This window comes from Cynara cardunculus (assembly GCF_001531365.2).
Source record: "Cynara cardunculus var. scolymus isolate 2C chromosome LG 1, CcrdV1, whole genome shotgun sequence".
NCBI classification, from domain to species: domain Eukaryota; kingdom Viridiplantae; phylum Streptophyta; class Magnoliopsida; order Asterales; family Asteraceae; genus Cynara; species Cynara cardunculus.
Window position 1 is genome coordinate 17049733 of NC_037528.1, and position 18144 is coordinate 17067876.

Below are 18144 nucleotides of genomic sequence, written 5' to 3' on the forward strand. Positions count from 1 at the left end.
AAATATATTTATATAATACTGAAAATGTGTGTCTATATATATATATATACATACATATATATATAAGAGGGTGATAATCAACTGAGAACTACAAAAATATTATAAACTCATGAGAATTGCCATAAAAATGTTTTTTATATGAATTTTTTTATCAAAACTATGAATTAAGATATTGTTTCACGTATGTTTGTGTTCACCTTATGAAAAATTACATGTGAAACTCTTTTTTTAAAAAATTTACATAAAAAATATTCTCATAGTGAAACAAATACATATGAAACTATCACATTATGAAACAAATATATTTGAAACAATATCTTAAATCCTAGCATTTGATGAGAAAACTCATGTAAAAAGTCATTTTAAAATCGATTCCCACAGGTTTGAAACATTTTTATGGTTCTCATTTAATTTACCCCCTATATATATGTGTGTATTTCGGATAAAATTATGTGTCAAATCAATTTCTAAAAATTATATAATTTATTTATTAAAAAAATTAAAATTTTAATCATTTAAAATGAAAAAGTTTCTTATTTATTAAAAAAATAAAGGATTTAATAAAGTTTATTCCATCTTTCAGAAAAACAAAATGAGCAGATCATAGGCATTTAGAGCTTCAAAAGAACAATTCAGATCTAAAGGAAAAGTGGGTGGTTGTAGATTGGGAATCAAAGATCTACACCTCCATGCTTTGTCTCCTTCTATGAGTATTCATTCCTTTTGACCACATCATCTCCATCACCCTTTCTCATGCAAATTCCACAAACTGACATGACATCCATCCATCAGTAAATATCAAACGAAGCCAGTAAATCCAATACAAATTAAGCTTCAGTTACATATAAAAAAGGTATTTCAAGAAAATGGTTACAAAGTGGTGTTAGTCTGTTAGATACCATTTCACACAGTAATAGTTCCAACTTCCAAGCATCAGGACGGTTAACTTTTTCTCAAGTATATAATATCCATATACAATAAATAGTCACACCACCTATAAACCATTGATGGGTTTTTACCGGTGATCCGGATACTGTTGGATCAATGACATTTTGATTAACTCTTGATGGAGAGCAAAAAGGAACCAAAAAAGAGAAAGCAGAGGTGTAGGTCCACCCAATAAGGTTCTACTTCTAAATGCAGTGTCTTGGGATGGCCTTTTTTAAGCATTATTCATACTAAAATAGGAATTTGAAGCCTGGCTGATTGACCCATTTGTACTGTAACCAATCCATGGACATATGCGTGTTTTCGTAAATTAACCAGATCGCATAATTGGTGGTACTACGGTTAATGGCAATAATTCTCAAACTACAACTAAAGATGCCAAAGGCACTAATAGCTACAAGAATGCATCCTTATTTGTGAAGTTGATCCAATGGGGAAATTGGGAAGGTGTCCCATCTATGGAAAGTTAGACAGCTCTGCATGGGTTCCTGATTCTTGCATCTTAGACCAATAATTTGATTCTCTGTCAACATAAAAGAAAATTCCAAATGACCCCATTATTATTTATCAATGGGAACCCCAATCAAAGGGTCCCAGAAGGTGCTGGCTTTGTGTCTGTGGTCGCTGGTAAATGCAGATTATTCACTAAAAAACTGTCAAAACTCAAAGATCAATGGGTTTGTGTTTAGGGTTTGCAGGTTCTCTATTCAGTAGTTTCAAGTACAATAGTTATGGGAAAGGCATCTTGTATTCCCCTCAACTGTAACTTCCATTTGCACCATTTCAGATCCTTTTACCTTCCCCCTATGTCGAATAACCGAAAGATATTGATCAACTACCACTTGATCCCTACTGCTAAGGTTAAGATATCGAATCCGGTTTTGTTTTGGTAGACGCGAGAATCAACTTCGAACAGTATATTATAGTCGATCGACCTCTAGATATGGGAGAAGCAATTTAAAAAAGGAAAGTTGAAATGTGGATGAGGAATAAGTGACCGAAAAACTACATGTCCCCACTCTTTACTTAAAGTAAATCTAAAATGGTGGCCTTCCAAATAGTGGAAGTGGCACCATATGTAGTAGACAACACCCCACTTCAGGAACTAACCTCTTTTACTTGGTTCAACTTCTAGCTAAAGTTTCATGGTGGGTTCTTTCTTAGTTTATAGTTTGAGGAGAACAAAATAGCACATAAAGAAAACAAAAGAAGGTATGTGATTTCTGGATCATCACCACTTCCAGACACATCAATGACATCTTTCAGAAGACGGGTTTTCGACAGAATTCATGCTGCTGTAAGTTCATGGGAAAAGAATCACTCACCTTGCAGGCGGAAAGGTCAACACAGGGATGTTGAACAAGAAGAACTCCAGTGCACATACACCAATTGTCTGTCTTCATACTATAGCGTCTTTGTAGCTCGGCTTGCCATCATGGTTCGACTCTGATTTCATAGAATGATCAATATAAAATCGAATACATGTACTTAGCTTATTTCAATATATCCCTCACAAAGTAAAAATGAGAATTTCATTTGTAAAAGGCAAAGAAAAGACTAATCTTTATGATGGTTTCTATTTGTGCAGGTAATGTTGGCAATTCTTATAGGTCTGCTAACACTTCTCACCTGGCATTTCACTAAAGTGTACACGAGAACATCGTTAAATGCTTTAGCGTATGGCCTTCGGTATGAACTCTTGCAGCGTCCAGTATTACGCATGTGGGGCATCTTGAATTCGACTGTTGAAATAACAACAGCTCAAGTTAAGCTCTCTGAGTATGTGATCAGAAAATACAGCAAACCTGAAAACCAAGCACAGCAAGTTGAGGTTTATGTCAATCCTATTTTTATATTTGTCTCAAATGTATAGTAAGCTAATGAAAATTTTGAAACTCTTTTTATCAGCTATATGAAGTTATGAGGGATGTCACATGGGCGCTATTCGCAAGTCACAAAGCTCTCAATTCGATAACAATAAAGTATAAGAACGGCTTTGTTCAGGCCTTCCATAGAGATCCTAGAGATAATAGTACATATTACATATACTCTGATCTTACCAATTACACAATGACTGGACCTTATGATGTCAACTTATCATCATCATCTCATCAAGGATGGAATGATCAAACGATTCATAGTAACATATCAGCAATCTGGTATCGAGAGCCACTGAATCCCGACACCGGTGAAAAGATTGGAAAACAAAAGGCAATTCCTCCGGATGAATTAATCAATATAGCAGGGATTTCTCAGGTACCATACGGTGCAGCTTCATGGCATGTAGCTGTGAGCAAGTTTACACATTCGCCTTTGCTTTCTGCAGCGATGCCAGTTCGGGATGTATCTCAAGGAAGTATAGTGGCGGTTGTGGGCGTGACCACCGCCCTTTATAGTGTAGGCCAGCTTATGAAGGAACTCGTTGGGTTTCACAGTGGACATATTTACTTGACTTCCCAAGAGGGTTGGTTGCTAGCCACTTCTTCAACTACTCCATTGTTGAGGAATTCATCAACAGGGCCAAAGCTCATGATGGCTGTAGACTCTCAAGATCAGGTCATACAAACTGGAGCTAAGTGGCTGCTCAAAGCGTATGGGAACAAAACCCCCCCAAACCATGAGGTTCACATAGAGAATGCGAAGCTAGGCAACCAGCTCTATTACATTGATTCGTTTTTCCTGAACCTAAAAAGGCTTCCTATGGTATGTTTCACTATGATATAACTATTAATAGATGTTAATCTGTATTATTCTTCATGAATCCTAGAAATGCAAGATTTGGGTGTTCAACGTTACCTTTTCTTCCAGTTATGTATGTGTTTATATATGTATTATTTATGTACACCATTGGTCACAAGATACTCACAAAGCAGTAAATTTTCCAGGTGGGAGTTCTCATTATTCCAAGGAAATACATAATGGGGAAGGTGGATGAGAGAGCCTTTAAGACGTTGATGATACTGATATCTGCATCTGTATGTATACTAGTTATAGGATGTGTTTGCATTTTCGTGTTAACAAATGGAGTGTCAAAGGAAATGAAGCTACGGGCGGAACTAATTAGCCATTTGGATGCACGAAGGAAGGCAGAGGCATCCAGCAACTACAAGAGCCAATTTTTAGCAAACATGAGGTGAATATTCATGATCTTTTTCTTTTTTTCTCCTTTTACACATTTTCTAGAAATTCACACCAAACTAGAGTTGGATCAATAAAGCACCAAAAAAATGTTCATCCTTTCTTTATCATCTGAAGGAAAAATTACTTCCAGGGTTCCCTGAAGTGTTTGTTAGAAGAAAAATAGCCCACTATGAGTCCTTGGGTCATGAATCAAGTGTAAAGATGTTTACTTTTCAAGAACTTATAACACATATGCTACTCAAATATAGAGATCAAAGATGTTCCTATAGAGGATGCATCCTAAATAACACTCCCTTCATCCATAGAAAGTGCAACACGTTCCTTCTTGGAATGTCCCTGAAAATTGCAACTTTTCCTTTCTTGAATATATGACATTTACTTAAATTTAAGGCCAATTCGACGCAATTTTCATGAAATAGAGTATAAAGTTTAGCTCATGCAGTATTACTCCAAGAAAATGATCCCTATGAATATTTCCCTTTATGAAATATACAGACAAATCGAAAGTACACGGAATACTACAAAATCCAAAATCATGGCCTCTCTGTTCTAGTCAAAATACGGGAGAGTAATATAGATGATATGTTGAGCATGCATAGTTCTAGATTTGCAATTCATGGTTTTCATGTTTCCGTTCAACAGTCATGAACTGAGAACACCAATGGCGGCAGTCATAGGATTGCTGGACATTCTTATGTCTGACGAATGTCTCACCAATGAGCAATATGCAACAATCAGCCAAATTCGTAGATGCTCAACAGCTCTCCTTCGGCTTCTCAACAATATTTTGGATATTAGCAAGGTGACATCGCCAAGCAATTATATTTTTAGCTCGTCCTTCACCCAATCTATAATTAACCAATTGAACTCTCGTAAAACAGCCTATGCTAAACTATGATATTTCTCCAAGATGAACAATCAATTATCTTAGAAGTTATAGCTTATAGCAAAGGTCAAACAATCAACCCACATAACTGTTAATGGACCAACTATGCTAATGACACATGTTCTTCCAAAAATAAATTTGTTTAGGAGTTCATTAATGATGCTCATCATATTTAAGCTATATTTACACAATTATTACATGCAGGTTGAATCAGGAAAACTGGTGCTGGAAGAAGCAGAGTTTGACATGGGGCGAGAACTTGAAGGACTAGTCGATATGTTCTCTGTCCAGTGCAAAAACCACAATGTCGAAACAGTCATAGATCTCTCTGGTATTACCATATCAGCATAAGAATTTCATGCTAAGTAGTTAAGCCTGGGACCCAGCCTATCAAATGATGTGTCAACTTAACGGTTAATAATCTGTTTTTTTGTCCTTTATGATCAGATGACATGCCGAAAGTAGTTCAAGGGGACTCCGCTAGAGTTGTTCAGATTTTTGCTAATCTAATCAGCAATTCTATCAAATTTACGACATGTAAGTGCAATTTTCCCAAGATAACTTCGTCAAGCTTCATATCTATCGAATGGGGTGTCAAAACAGTCTTTACTTGGGTAGAGAGGAAATCCAAAAAGTCACTTCACTTACAAAAGCTAAAATAGTGTGTACACTAGTTGTGAACCCCCCACCCACATCCCCAGCTTCATTTCATTTTTCCTACCATAAACTTTGAAAGGTGTACCTTAGAAGAGCCAATAAGTACAAGGTCACTTGCTAGTATAGCCTTTCAGAATATCATACATCACCTTTAGGTATGCAGCAATAGGGTTCCAGACCAAAATATAGTAGGTGGATGCAGTATCATGAACACATAAGGGTTATATGTTGCTTTACTTCCTTATTGGATATGGATAGAATTGCAAAGAAGAGTGAAATGATAACTATAATTTGAAACTAAAAGCTCGTTTGTAGAAAGGCCCATGAAACGACACTCGATAGGGTGAAGTTCATGCAGTCCACCCATTTGACACCCGGGTTAATTCTGTGGGCAATACCCCGAAGTGGAATTTCAACTGAGGGCCTCTAGGTTAGTTTGAGGATATTCCAATAATTTTGGGTAAACCCGGCTGGGCTTGAAGCTTCAAAGTTAGCTTGCAGAGTTTAACATTATCAATTCACTTACAGCAGGATACATTATTCTGCGGGGATGGTGTGAAGATCCACGTTCTTTTATTGATGATGAGAATTTTCCCCTCGATCGGAAAGCTCCATGGTCTGCACCCAAGAATAAACTGATAAGACAGGGAAGCCAAGAGAAAAGATCCTGCAAGGACAACAAAGTGATTCTTTGGTTTGAAGTTGATGATACTGGCTGTGGTATGGACCTTGACTCTCATTGTAGCGCCTAATCTTTTATCAATGAATGAACATTATATTTGCTTTTTTTATTTCTTTTCATCAACCACAGGACAATGCTATTTTCATTATCTTTTATCTTTTTCCGTTGTATAGGCATCGATCCAAGCAAATGGGAATCAGTATTCGAAAGCTTTGAACAAGCTGACCCATCAACAACTAGACTGTAAGCAACAATACACACCTTATCTTCTTTATGACATCAAATTTGTAACGATCCATATTTTCTAGTCGACAGTTTGTATACCTTTCTTGATTTTTTTAACCATCTCAGGCATGGTGGAACTGGTCTTGGACTATGCATCGTTAGAACCCTGGTGAGATAAAAGGTCATTCTGAGCAGTAATTACATTACCACATCAAAAGATCTACATCAACACAGCATTGATGAAGAACAAGAAAATGATAAAATGTCATTTTTCATGTAGGACATATTTACCGGAGTTGGTAACTCTAAGTAGTACAAAAGGGTAGTCTTTCTCATAAGTTAGTTTTTGCAGCAACCTAGATGTGCCTCAATGCATGTGTTTTGGGCCCTGTAATGACGCTTAACTCCATAGTTATCTCAGTCTCATTGCAACTAATGAACCACATGAAACATACAAGATACCTTGATGTAAAGAAAGTGATTTTCAGTTTCTCAGATACAACCCACCTTATTGTAGGTCTGAAAAATATTATCTCATGTATTGACAGGTTAACAAGATGGGTGGGCAAATAAGAGTTGTCAAGAAGAATGGACCAGGGACTCTAATGCAACTTTATCTGCTACTCGGTACACCTGTAGATATACCACAAGACAACTACAAGTTAAAGTATGCAGATCATAACTTGAAGGTGAGCAAAGTTTTTCTTCTTGTACTTGCCACTTCACAGGGGCAGTAGCCACCATATTGAAACATAGATAATTGGAAGCACGCAATTTATGAATAAGTACCCCTGTAATAGTTTTCCAGTAAAAGCATGTTTGTGTTCCCCCACTGCATATTTCCAAGAGAACGGTGCAGGTCTCTCACTCTTGATCCATTGATTCTTCTCCTCATTTTAACATTAAACATGCATAAGCACATATAGACCTGGGGTGAATATAAAAGTGAACTTGGCTGAACTGTAAGTTTGTAGGAGTATTGGTTTCAGGAAAGATTATTGGTTCACTATAACTAAATTCTTATGAGGGTATTCAAACGTAATTGCAGGTAGTTCTTGCACTAAATGGAAGTATGGGTAGAGTGATTTTGTCCCGGTGGCTATTTAAAATTGGAGTGCCCACATGGGACGCATCCGAATGGAATGAACTGACACACATACTTCAGGAGCTCTTTATACCTACACGTTATGCCCAAAACTTGACGTATGAATGTTTAAAGGTTGAATCAATTAGCAAGCAAGAGATGGAGGCCTCGGTTTTCATCGTAGTCATTGATATTGGACTACTCAATATAAGCACGGATATATGGAAGGAACAGCTCAATTTCCTAGATAAATTTAATAGGAGAGCAAAGTTTGCATGGGTTCTAAACCATGATACCTCTAATACCATCAAAATGGAGCTTCATAACCGAGGACATCTGTTGATGGTAAATGAACCATTATACAGGGCAAAAATGATTCAGATAATGGAAGCTGCCATAAAAGAAAGTTGTCTTGAGCAGCAGAGGAAAATGATTTCTCTGAGACATGCTATTGTTGGAGGAGAAGCACATGAATGTCTTGAAATTGATCCTATACATTCAGATTTGGAGAGTTCAAACGGCTCTGAAAAGTCAGAAATCAATTCATCAGGCAATTTTCAGGTTGAAGGAACACAACGCGTACTTTCTTCTTCACGATATGGAACTGTAAACGACTGCTTTCTTGAGCTAACTGAAGTCTGTTCAGAGCGGAAGAAGTTGGACATGAACGAGACATTTCCAGTGGCTGTCTCTTCAAGCCATAACTCAAATTCTGTGGAACTGATGAATGGTGGTGGTTCTCAAGAGAAAGGTTTTCAATATGCAGCGAAGGCCATGAATGGACAGAAGTCTCTTGAAGGCGTACGCATTTTGCTGGCAGAAGATACACCAATACTCCAGAGAGTGGCAACTATAATGCTCGAAAAGATGGGCGCTACAGTTGTGGTTGTAGGAGATGGGCTGCAGGCAGTTGGAGCTCTACAGGTTCTGCATGAGGCAGATAAATGTAAGGAATCACCTTTGGAAGGTGGCACGACAACTCAAACAAAAATACGTGACCCTCCACCGTATGACTTGATACTCATGGACTGTCAGGTAATTACAAGTTTTCCTATGCTTCCAATCCTTTTCCTTCCTGTCCTCTCTTTATTTTAAAGGATTCTCCACAAAATAACTCCCCTCATTTTTAGTAGTTCAAAATCAAAACACACGTACAGATATTCCAGTGGTAGAACAACCAAATATTTCAACCAAGGCATGTGCTATAAGATGACAAGAGAGCAATTAACACCAATAAAGTAAGAACTAGACCCTTTCAACCATAGTTAACATCCTCCTTCAGTAAGTATCTTATGAGCTTTCAAAACAGTTACAGATGGCCCATAACACCAAAAGCCTCATCCACCCATAACCACTAGAACTGTGCATCATTTCCTTCAACATTTGAACCGCTGAAATCCAAAATACACGTCAAGATGTTGAAGTAGAAGTCTCATTAACATTGTCATAGTTTGAGAAAAAAGCTGCAATGCATGGTAACAATTAAACCCCTGCTACTCTTCCTTAATATATGTGGAGCATCTTGGACACTGACATTCTTGAACCCTATGTCCACAGATACACTTAACTACTTCTTAACATTAAAATGCTCTCCATGTCAACACATAGACTAAACACAATCTTTTCAAGTGTCAGCGTCAAAACCAAGCTTTGGAACTCCGAAATCAACCTTTTGCCACCCATCAAAAGCTTTAACACCCCACGTGTGTGATCCATGCTTACACATAAAGAGCTACCAGAACGTGCAGCATGATGTCAAAAACCAAACTGATTGTGAATTGGATTTATGACATAAGAAAGTAAATTAATTAGAAAACTGCATAGTAAGAAGTATTTAAATTTATGTGGTAGCTTCTGACTTGTTCCATCTAATTGAAATACCAGATGCCAAAGATGGATGGTTATGAAGCGACTAAAGCAATTCGAAGAGCAGAAATGGGAACGGAGTTGCATATTCCCATTGTTGCATTGACAGCCCATGCCATGTCATCAGATGAAGCCAAATGCTTAGAGGTGGGCATGGATGCATATCTAACAAAACCGATAGACTGCAAGCTTATGGCTTCCACCATTTTGTCGTTAACTAAGTTACAACCTAATTCTCACATAATAAGCAGCAGAAAACAATCTACTACTTGACAACTTAAAAGCAATAACAGTTGTATTGTATCAAGGTATAGCAGAAACAGTAGCATACAGGAGCAGAGTTTTGACATAACCAATATCATAAATGCATAGTTCTTTTGTTTCTGGTGGCCAAGTACTCAGAGGTTACTAATACTWTGAAATCTTATGCTAAACCGATGATTGACATCATGCTGTTATCAATCTATACAAGTAAAAGATCTGAATAACAGAATCATGTGTTTGGGATGCAAAAAATAAACCCACTATTGTTGGTTTTGGGACTCAGAAGGGGACCTATGCAGATCCAACAATTCTTTTTCCCAATTCTTATATAAATGGTAGTCTCTATAAACATATACAATGACAACATGATTTTCTAGTAATCTGTGAAATTAAACCTACAAATCGGGAAAAAGAAAAAAAAAAGTGTGGCATCTTTTTGCACTTTGACAGTCTTAGTTCTCCCACCTCTGGGATTTGCATACTTGAAGTTCAAGAAAAATTCCAATCAAAGTTTGTCAAATAGGGGGTGGGGGTTAGCAACTTTCCATACTTGCAATATTGCAAACGTCTGGTCTCCCTTTTTCAGGGTGTGTTAGCAAATCCCCATATTGACAATGTTACAAACAACTGGTGCGCTATTTATGATCCAGTCAAGAACCTCTTAAGCTCTTTCCTGATGCTTTTTTCCCCATCTTCTAAACATGTACTAGGTGGGATTCTTCAAGTATATAGTGTAAAAAATGAACAATTCACAACATTCTATGTATTACATGGAGTAAATAAGAACATATAAGGTTTGCATAAACTGACAACCATTATAGGACCTGCTTTAAGCTCAATCTCCAGAATGAATCACGACGAAAACGCTGGGTTTCTTTTCTTGAAGCCTCCATCGCATCTCCGTCACCTATGCTTTCTTCTTCTTGCAATTTTTCCCCTCCTCTGTTGACCCATTTTCACCCAGAAAGGAAGTTGGCTCCATTTATTCAAATGAAGATAAAATAAAGAGTAAACTGAAAATTTGGTCCCTATATTTCTTATCAGATTTTTTAATCTTTTTATCCAATCAAAATCTACTTTATGATTTTGCACCTTGTGGTTTTTAATTAAGTAAAGAATAAACTACAATTTCGATCCCTGTGGCTTACATGAATCTATGAAAATGGTCCCTAAACTTCAATTATCATCCCTACTATTTACATTTTTACTTTGAAAATCGTTCCTTCGAACGGTTTCTTTCTTCACCCATCGACAGCCTCCCACACTGTCGACAACTCATCTTCGGTAACCCCCTTCCCAGGGCCAACTTCGTCCCCGACTCTCCACCTCTTCTCGCTCTCCCACACCATTCTTCCCTTTACCATATTAGAGGTTACAGGTTACCAAATCTATAACCATGGTAGCTGGTGCTTCAAGATTCCAAGTTACCATATCTGTAACCATCGTTCCCTCTCTTTCTTTGTTCTTCCTCCACCAAGGTTCCAGGTTGCCCACCCTCATCACTTTGGCGATCGACTTCACCAGACACGGACCTACAGTGGTGTTACTGTATTTATTCCTTCATCGAAAGGTAAAAAATCTACTTTCGTGAAATGTGCAACCGTATTAATTTGTTGGGTGTCGCCTTATATTATGAAACTAAAATGATAGCAATTTTTTTTTTTTTTGTAAAGTTGGTTTGCAAGGCTTTTCTTTCACCCCAGACCCGAGTTCGAATCTTGTAATGTCATTTTCTTAATCAAGTGATGTCGTTGTTTGAAATTTTTTCCTCGTATTTGTTTCTTATAGTCAAATGGTGTCGTCGTTTGAAAAAAGTTCATGGGTCCATCCTTGGACTACATACCACTAGAGATGGAAGTTTTACCTGTTGGGGCGGGTACCCAAGGCTATCGACCCTAACGGGACGGGGATTCCCCGGTTTGACGGGTAACAGGGCAGGGACGTGGATCTAATTTCATACCGGAAACGGGGGTCAGGGCAAGGTCGGGGATCTCATTATCCGCCTCTAATCTTACTCGATTATTTTTTAATTATTTAATAAATGTATATAGTGTGTGTATAAATATATATATTTATTATTAAATGACAAATATATTTGTTTTTCAATATTGTTAATCAATATAGTAATAATTTTTTTAAAATTTTAATTTTAAAATACGTCATTTATTACTAAACGGGTATCCAATGTATTCTCGAAACCCATCGGGGATTCCTTCCCCCATAACCGTTGGAGATTAGACGAGTCGGGGTCGGGGCTAAACGGGAGTCGGGACGGGATGCATTGCTCGCCCAATACCCCGTCCTGTTTCCATCCCTACACGCCACCCGCCTTCATATACTGACACACACATAAGTAAATTAGAGTTTGGTCCTTCTTGTTTAAACAAAATTGTACAACTTATCCCTTTAAAAGTAAAAAAAGACAAAAATACCCCTAAACTTAACGTAAAGTTTAACAAAGTTAAATCGATGGACGATTTTCAAAACAAATTGTAAACAATGGGGATGATAATTGTAGTTATTGAAAGCTACGGACCACTTTTCAGAGATTCGTGTAAACCATAGGAACCAAAATTGTAGTTTACTCTTAAGTAAAAGACCAAAAAATCGATAAAAGGACGAAAATGTCTCTCGTTCTGGATTTGTCCCTGGTCCAAATCTTTTACGATTATATTGTTCTGAAAAACGTAAATAAACAAACAATTGCAATATGCGAACTGAATTGGTGTCTCAATCTAGCTTATGGTTTCCAAAGAAATCATACGATTAATTGGTTACGATTACAAGTTGATAAAAGAGAAGCATGAAAATGACATAAAAGGGTTAATACTGTAATTTTGTCAAACTTTTGGGTTTGATCTGAAACAGGGTTTTTAATTTGCAAATTTCACTTACTCCAGGGACTTTTATGCAATTTACAGGAAAATAAACAAAAACAATAAATCTGGCCCATGCAGGTCTCGAACCTGCGACCTTCGCGTTATTAGCACGACGCTCTAACCAGCTGAGCTAATAGGCCGTTTGCTTTGGACTGTAAGTTTTACTTTTCATGACGTTTTCTCAAAGGGTTGGAAATGACAATTTAACTTATTTCAGGGTCTTTTATGAAATTCTTATGTAAATAGAGTAGAAAAATATAAGTGGCCCATGCAGGTCTCGAACCTGCGACCTTCGCGTTATTAGCACGACGCTCTAACCAACTGAGCTAATAGGCCTTTGGTTTAACACCCATCGCAATCAATATTTTATGTCAATATTAATATATGAAATAATATTTCACAACAAAATTATATTTATATCTATACTAGTTGTATACCCATGCAATACAGAGAGATGTAAAAAAAAATACAATAGTCCTTTAATTTGTGGTTTGAAATCCAATTTGTGGATGTTTAAGCTGTTTTCTAGCATCACCGCAAAAAATATATTATCATATTATAGTAATGTTAACAGTTAACCTAAGATGCATGTAGTTGATAAAAAAAAAATAGAGGGTCACTCTTAATATGAAAAGCAAAATCTAAAGTCACATAAATCAAATAATCTTGTAAGATAAGCTTTCGGTAAACGACCCTTTTGGGACAAAGTTAAATAAACATGTGGACACAGAAGAAGTACCAATTTACTGAACCATAGAATAACATTTCAGAAGCCTTGACCTATCAAGATAATAAACCAACAACATTTCTAAGAAACAATAGACAAGTTCACAACACTTACAACCATTAAGTAAACATGGCCCAGGTGCAATCTTTTCTGATTTATGCATAATATACTAAAACCATACATTTTCATCAGATTCAGACAAAAGAAGCCGAACCCATCTCTCGAGTTCTAAGTAGGAATGGCAATGGGCCGGTTATTGGTATCCCCGTCCTTGAAACCGGTAACTAAAACCGTCCTGTAACCGCCTCGATCCCCGTCAGGTAGGGGTGCTCATGGGTTGGGTTGATCGGGTTGAAGACATTTGAACAACCCAACCCAATGCTTGCGGTTTGGAAAAATCTTAACCCAACCCAATCCGTACCGGTTGATACTTTGGCATATTAAAAATATTATTCTGACCTTGAATATGTTATTTCTCTACTCATAGTTTCTTTTTCATCATCAACCATTTGATACAACTTATCCATTTTTCTTATGTATATCACATTCAATTAATTTTCTCAATTTACATATATATGTTCACAGTTACTGAACATATATATATGAATGAGTTATATAGAAATATGAATAGATTAAAAATATGTGTATATGAAAAGCATACATGATAGTGTAATTGTCTAATATATATATATATATATATATATATTAATAGAAATTCAACAATTATATTAAAATCCAAAAAATAAAAGAATATCGGGTTCATCGGGTTGGGTTGGGTTCAAATAATAGTAACTCAATATCAACCCAATACCAATGGTTTGATAATTTTACAACTCGATTAGACATCAGATTGCTTCGGTTTGGGTTATTTCGCATTGGGTTGGGTTGATCAGGTTGGTTGGGTTTTTGAGCACCCCTACCGTCAGGGACCTATCGGGTCCCCGCGGTTTCCCAGATCCCCGTTGAGAAACCCGTTAAGGGTAAAGATTCTTTTTTTCCCATTAACCGTTGATTATAACCGAACCCGAAACCGATCAAATTTTTTTTTACTATATGTTAATTTTCACAACTAAAAGTAGTTTACAATTTTTTTAAAGATGTAAGTTTAAATGTCTTAAACATAATCGAACTAATTACAAACAATGTATTAGATTACAATATAAAACTAAACAAAGATTTCAAACATCATACAATTAAAATCACGATTTCACAATTAGACAAATACGCTATTTTTTTTTGTGAGCCTTATTTGGGTTATTGAGGTAAAGTAGATAAAAGTCTTTTAAATTTTAATGTTACTATTTTTTTTAATGATATTATATATGTATGTGTATAAATTAAAGTAATATATATACACACATCGGGTCGGGCGAGGACGGAGTCCCGTTAAAATCCCTGAATTTGTCCCCGATCCCCGCCCCGTCCCCAATAAAATGTCCTCGAACCCGGTCCGAAAGTTTCGGTTTTCACCATCGTTTTCGTTTTTTTTTTGCCATCCCTAGTTCTAAGTTATCATGTTCATAACAAGATCAAGGGGCATGCTTTAAAACCTTACGGATTATGAGCTTGAGCATGGTGACGGATGTGATCGTCTATGAAATAGTAAGAGTGATCGTAACCAGGCTGCATGCTCTAGAGGAGAGGAGCTTTGACGTTCCTACATGCCTCGTCCACCTTGTTTGACAATAATTGTGTATCGTGCAACAACTTGTCATCCTCTCCTTGGATTGAAATGTTAGAAATTTTATAAGGTTGATAGAGACAGATCCAGAAACTTCTCTGAGTAGGGTACAAATTAATTTAACATACTACAAAATAAAACAAAATTAATAAAATGTACGATTTAATTAAAAATAGCATGCATGTGTTTTTTTTTTTGCAACACCCAAGTGGAATTTTTCATTCTTTTCTGCTGTTGTTAGTTGTTACCACAAAAAAATTTTAAAAAAAAGGCCAAAGGAATTCGATTGTAATGTCACATGCAATGATACTACCAGTAGGTAGCAGCCACCTTTTGTTAACCTAAAGCATACACCAAAATGACCAAATTAAAGCGAATGCACATTTAAGACCCATAAAAATACTCTCATTGTGGGTGCAACATCATTGAAGTTCGATATCAGGCAGGTGGCATCATATTCCTGCATATTATGAGCTACTAATGTGAGAACCTGTTTCTTGTTATACCGTCCCAAGTAGCTTTATTGTCTCACAAATGGTTTGTGAAAGCCTTTTGGCCCCATGGACAACCGACAGGAGTTACAATGGGTGCAAACGCTGAAACCGACTGCAAAAAGATAAATTAAGAAGAAAAAATGAAAAAAATGAGCAAAGCAATCGAAGTAAACATCATAATGCTACCAATAGCTACGCGTTTTTATTCACAAGTCCCAATAATTCTTCTGTTAAATTCTTCCAAATGCAAAAGATTGTAAAACAAAGAGGTTTTGACTTCAACTTCCTTGATATATAACTCATCGCCACACCAAATTTGCCAATTACAGGTACTAACAGATGGGAAAGTTTGAACTTTGTTGATAGATCCAACATATGCTTATCATTGGCAATACATAAATCAGATAAAAAATGCATCATGTGGCTTGTTAATACACTCAAAGTATTGCAGTACTGAGTTTTTTGAATAGGTGGTATTGGGTTTTAGACTCATTTCTAGCAAGATGTGTATTTCAACCTTTTATAAAATCTCCAAAAGCAGTATACAACACCATCAACGCAAATTCATTCCTGTTTACATTCCATGTCATTTTCATTTTCGTTCCCATTTTCATTCATCTACCTGAACTGAGCAACTCCTAAAAAAATTCTACGTATATCTAATCGTTTGCAAGATTTAAACTTGTTTCTATTAAAAACTAAATATTATTCTAATAAATTACATTTAATATATTTATAAAATAAAAGCAACCGACCTATTTTATCGAAGGCAGATTGAATGAAAATGTAACTTATTTTTTTCTTATGATTCTAATATGACGTAGCAGATTTAATAAAATATATTTTGGCGTAAAAGATGTGACATGTCAAATATCGGTTTAAACCGCCTTTAATCAATTTATCATGGTGATATGACGAATAATGTGGTATTTAACTTGACATTATTCGTTGATGTTGCTTTCTTTAATATGAAATTAGTTATATATAAATACATGTATTTTTTATTAAAATTTGTACAATTTAGTTTATTTATAGCTGCAATGGGGAAAGGGTCGCTCAAGAACCCTTATCTGTGATACAATCATTGACATTTCAGCTTATACAGTAAGGTTGTAATTTAAAACTTCCAAAATTTATTTCCGCTGAAGTAACTTGGAGTAACTGAGATCGCTGTCTTCTCACCTAGACTCAGCAACCATTGATGCATATTTGAAGCTTCAGTTTCTTTGATTATTTTGCTTTCCACTTTTATACCAAGTGATTCTTGACAACATTTAATAGATAATTTGTACAAATTCAAGCCCAAATTTGGATTTAACGTACAATTGCCTGACAGTGGTTTGCTTTGTTAGAAAGTTAGTACGCTCAATGTGTGATCTTAGATGGACAAACATTTTGCCAGGAACGATATAGGACGACATGACGATATTGTTGCAAATCGGTCATGATGGTTGTCAGCCTCTTGAAATGTGCTGAGATGATTGACGTTAACATTAGTAATCGTGTCAAGAATGAAATTTTCTCTAATCTCATGGAAAACGATGTGTCCATTCGAAGATACAGACACCGAGTATCTAATCATGTGATCCTTACCATCTATGACAAATAGGCGTTGCAGAGGCATTCACATTTCATAAATATAAACACAAGCTCACGATGTTGATCTTCATCACAAGGTAGGGTTCATGAATGACCCTTTCTTGCTCTTGTAAATGTTTTTCTGTCAGTACCTTAAAATTCGTAATTAAATTTAGAAAGGTTAAAACTAAGTTTAGGATGAGAAGTTTATATTAGCAAATAATGTTAGGTTATAACTTATAATATGTTGCATAGTTCGATGCATCAATATAATTGTCACTTAATACTTAAATTGTTTACCCGATTATTATACAATATTTATATATATTATATTATAAAGTATTTGGTAAAAAATCTTAAAAACAAATTTTTATACATAAAATACTGTTTATTGACGCATATTACTTACAATTCAAGATTACAAGTAGAATGTGCATGAATACATCTTATTAAAGCTCCATGCTTGAATTCGTGAAACTAACTACAAATAAACATAATCAAATACATGATAAACATAGTTTTAAATATTAAAAATTTAAAATATAATTAAAATAATCATTAAGTTCTAACATAATATTTAATTATTATTTTTAAAAATATATTTTATTAAACCAAAAAATAAATTAGTTTGTTTTTTAACATCAATTAAATCATAATAAAAAATTGAATTAAAAAATTTACACAAAAACGAGAACTTGTAAATAGTTAATTTGATATCGATTATTTTTTTCAAAATTATATAATATCTTCAAATTATATTTTATTCAAAAATAAAAACATTTTCTTTTTCTCAAAACCACATAAAATCGTATTATAACATCGATAAAGCCAAACCTTAAAATCAAAGACATATCTCACTGCATTGTACGAGTATCATTCTAGTATAAAATCTAATTAAAGGGTTGTTTGTTTATCTCTTAATAGTTCAATAAAGAGACAATATCTGAATCGTTGAAAGACGAATCTTGTTTGGTAAAAAAAGTATAAATCTTAATAATTTTAAAAACATCTGAATGTTTTTGTATTATGACC

At 35.5% G+C, this 18144-nt stretch overlaps 1 protein-coding gene, 1 long non-coding RNA gene and 2 other non-coding genes across 8 annotated transcripts; 1 reads left to right on the forward strand and 3 right to left on the reverse strand.

Annotated features, from left to right (window-relative positions):
* Positions 1–521: 521 nt before the first annotated feature.
* On the reverse strand, positions 522–10718 carry LOC112519431. Of its 5 annotated transcripts, XR_003069915.1 has the most exons (6): positions 10578–10718; positions 7047–7172; positions 6159–6250; positions 2578–2753; positions 2274–2394; positions 522–769 (listed from the first exon to the last, which is right to left on the reverse strand). It is a non-coding gene; the product is annotated as an uncharacterized LOC112519431 (long non-coding RNA). The 5 variants fall into 5 exon arrangements; XR_003069917.1 differs by lacking the exon at positions 7047–7172; XR_003069913.1 differs by lacking the exon at positions 7047–7172 and having other exon boundaries at positions 6159–6299.
* On the forward strand, positions 1304–9855 carry LOC112519422 (histidine kinase 1-like). Its single transcript, XM_025127534.1, has 13 exons — positions 1304–2386; positions 2537–2779; positions 2857–3651; positions 3834–4081; positions 4732–4891; positions 5180–5306; positions 5423–5512; positions 6161–6352; positions 6488–6557; positions 6666–6708; positions 7088–7228; positions 7588–8658; positions 9508–9855. The coding sequence occupies exons 1-13, from the start codon at positions 2201–2203 to the stop codon at positions 9760–9762; spliced, it is 3621 nt and encodes a 1206-aa protein (XP_024983302.1). The 5' UTR covers positions 1304–2200; the 3' UTR covers positions 9763–9855.
* A 1980-nt stretch (positions 10719–12698) lies between the features above and the next one.
* Positions 12699–12772, reverse strand: TRNAI-AAU. Its single transcript has one exon. It is a non-coding gene; the product is annotated as a tRNA-Ile (tRNA).
* Positions 12773–12894: 122 nt separating this feature from the next.
* On the reverse strand, positions 12895–12968 carry TRNAI-AAU. The gene has a single exon. It is a non-coding gene; the product is annotated as a tRNA-Ile (tRNA).
* Positions 12969–18144: the final 5176 nt, after the last annotated feature.

Excerpts from the sequence above, each read along its gene's own strand:
- LOC112519422 (XM_025127534.1), top strand. The coding sequence starts at position 2,201 with ATGACATCTTTCAGAAGACGGGTTTTCGACAGAATTCATGCTGCTGTA. Across the intron at positions 3,652-3,833 it reads ACCTAAAAAGGCTTCCTATG|GTGGGAGTTCTCATTATTCC; the intron begins GTATGTTTCACT and ends TAAATTTTCCAG. Across the intron at positions 7,229-7,587 it reads ATGCAGATCATAACTTGAAG|GTAGTTCTTGCACTAAATGG; the intron begins GTGAGCAAAGTT and ends ACGTAATTGCAG.